Source organism: Bombyx mandarina, chromosome 25, assembly GCF_030267445.1.
Source record: "Bombyx mandarina strain Sakado chromosome 25, ASM3026744v2".
In the NCBI taxonomy this organism is placed as follows: domain Eukaryota; kingdom Metazoa; phylum Arthropoda; class Insecta; order Lepidoptera; family Bombycidae; genus Bombyx; species Bombyx mandarina.
Window position 1 is genome coordinate 5872139 of NC_143231.1, and position 2216 is coordinate 5874354.

General features: G+C 38.4%; 1 protein-coding gene across 1 annotated transcript; it reads right to left on the reverse strand.

Moving 5' to 3' along the window:
- Nucleotides 1-592: 592 nt before the first annotated feature.
- Nucleotides 593-1624, reverse strand: LOC149499846 (uncharacterized). The gene has a single exon (XM_089738558.1). The coding sequence runs from the start codon at nt 1622-1624 to the stop codon at nt 593-595; it is 1032 nt and encodes a 343-aa protein (XP_089594684.1).
- Between the last annotated feature and the right edge of the window lie 592 nt (nt 1625-2216).

Consider the following 2216-nt stretch of genomic DNA (forward strand, 5'->3'; position numbering starts at 1 on the left):
ATGTTGATTAGGATGTGGCCTAGGGAGTGTATTACATTCTCCGATGACCCTAAACCGTTAAACGCGATTACTTCTTTTGTGATTTTTGGCATTTTTTGAATAGACGTTGCCTTTATGAGACTGATTGATGCGCCACTGTCTATGAGTAGCTTGAACGGAACAGAGGATAGAGTCGTTTTTGTTTCGATGAATGGTAAGTGTTGTTTAGCAGGGTTAGTAGTAATGTTGTATGTTTGCAGAATGGATTCAGTGTTTTGTTTTGAATTCAATTGTTTAGGTTTAGTAGATACAGTGGATTTTTGATTCATTGAATCGGATACAGAGGATACAGTGAGTTTATATTGATTCGGCGAATCGGATACAGAGGATACAGAGGATACAGCGATTTTGTTTTGATTCGGCGAATCGGATACAGAGGATACAGAGGATACAGCGATTTTGTTTTGATTCGGTGAATCGGATACAGAGGATACAGAGGATACAGCGAGTTTCTTTTGATACAGTGAGATTGTTTTTGAATTATTGGTGTCGTTTTGATTTGGCACGAGAGAGTGTCTTGATGCTGGACTCTCGTGACACCGGCGGGAGTCCATTATGCGTTTAAATTTTCTTGTTTTGAAATTTCGTTATAGTCTACCGTGTCATATCCGTTTTGTTCGGTAATGAGATTGACCTTCCTAAATTGATTAGGTGCTTGGTAGGAAGTGGAAGGACCAGGAATGGACTGGTTTTTGAATTTGTTATTATACTCTCTCTTTCTACAGTTCTCGATCGTGTGACCCGGATTTTTGCAATAACGACACACTAAATTGGAATTGGTATTTTGTGGATTGTAATGCGGAGTCTGAGTGTTGTTGTATTGATTACGGTTTTCGCGAGACATGTTAGGATTATTCGATATTATTCTTCGCGGGCGTGCGTGATCTATGGGCGCGTTGCGTCTATACAGAGTTTGTTGAATTTTCTCTTCGGATATAGCAAAGTTAATCGCTTCGTTCAGCGTACGGGGTGACTTACACCTAATGATGTTTGATATTCTCGGGTGTAGTCCCATTAGAAAGTGGTGAAGGGCTAACTCCTCCATCATTGCGACGCGACCATGAATTTCTTTATTCTTTGTAGTGTTGAGCGAGATTTCCGTAAGAAGTTGAGATAACAGAGTTTCGATTTTAAGCGCATATTGACTAATGTTTTCGTTTGTTTGTTGCTTACTTTCCTGTAATTCTGTTAGTAAGTAGGAGTAATGCTTCCGTTCACTAAATTGTGTTTTAAGAAATGTTTTTAATTGTTCCCAGTTATTGAATTCCTTAATGGAGCATGCGATTTCAGCTCGACCTTGCAGTTGACATAGGATGTATTTGAAAACAATTGGTTTTTGAATTTTATTCGCGAGCTCGTAGGCGTTGTTGCAATTTATTAAAAATGAATTAAGAGTTTCCTTACTCCCATCGTATGGTTTAATGAATTTTAAAAGTATGCTTAGGTCTAGTTGCATTTGTGAGGACTTTTTGATTTTTTCTTTTTCGAATGAGTCAAGAGGCCTATCGTCTTCTGATTCAGAAGGTAGATCAACTTGGAGAGGAAGCGACAAAGTTTCTTTCGGTACCTTGGAGTCCGATGGCATTGTAACAGATTTATTAAAGTTTTAAAATAGAGATAGAATTTGAATTAGGATGTAGAAAATATAACAATAGGTTTGGTTGAAACGATTAAGAACAAGGGTTGATTGTTTTGCTTTGAAATTATTGTCGGAAGTACTGCGGCGAATTCTTGATACGATTTGTTTATATTATAATGTTAGAACAAAGAACGGCTTACTGTAACAATGTTGCGCAGGCGACGAATATTGTAGCTCGAAGTCTCAGCATTCCGGTGATAAGGCGATTGAGGCTCGGCTGGGGTTGACAGGAAACGGCCTGGTTGATGCTTGATTTTTTCGGAATGTGATGATGATGAGGAATTCTTCTTTCGGGATACGATGCTTTTTCTTTCAGAATACAGTGGTGTTTTCTTGTTTTAGGATACAGTGGTTGATTCTTCCGTCAGGACACAGTGGGTTTTTTCTTTCAGGATACAGTGATTAGTCTTCTTTCAGGATACAATGGTTTTTCTTCTTTCAGGATACAGTGATTTTTCTTCTTTGATTCAGTGGATATAGTATGTGGATACAGTGGTTGAGTCTTCTTTCAGGATACAGTGGTTGAGTCTTCTTTCAG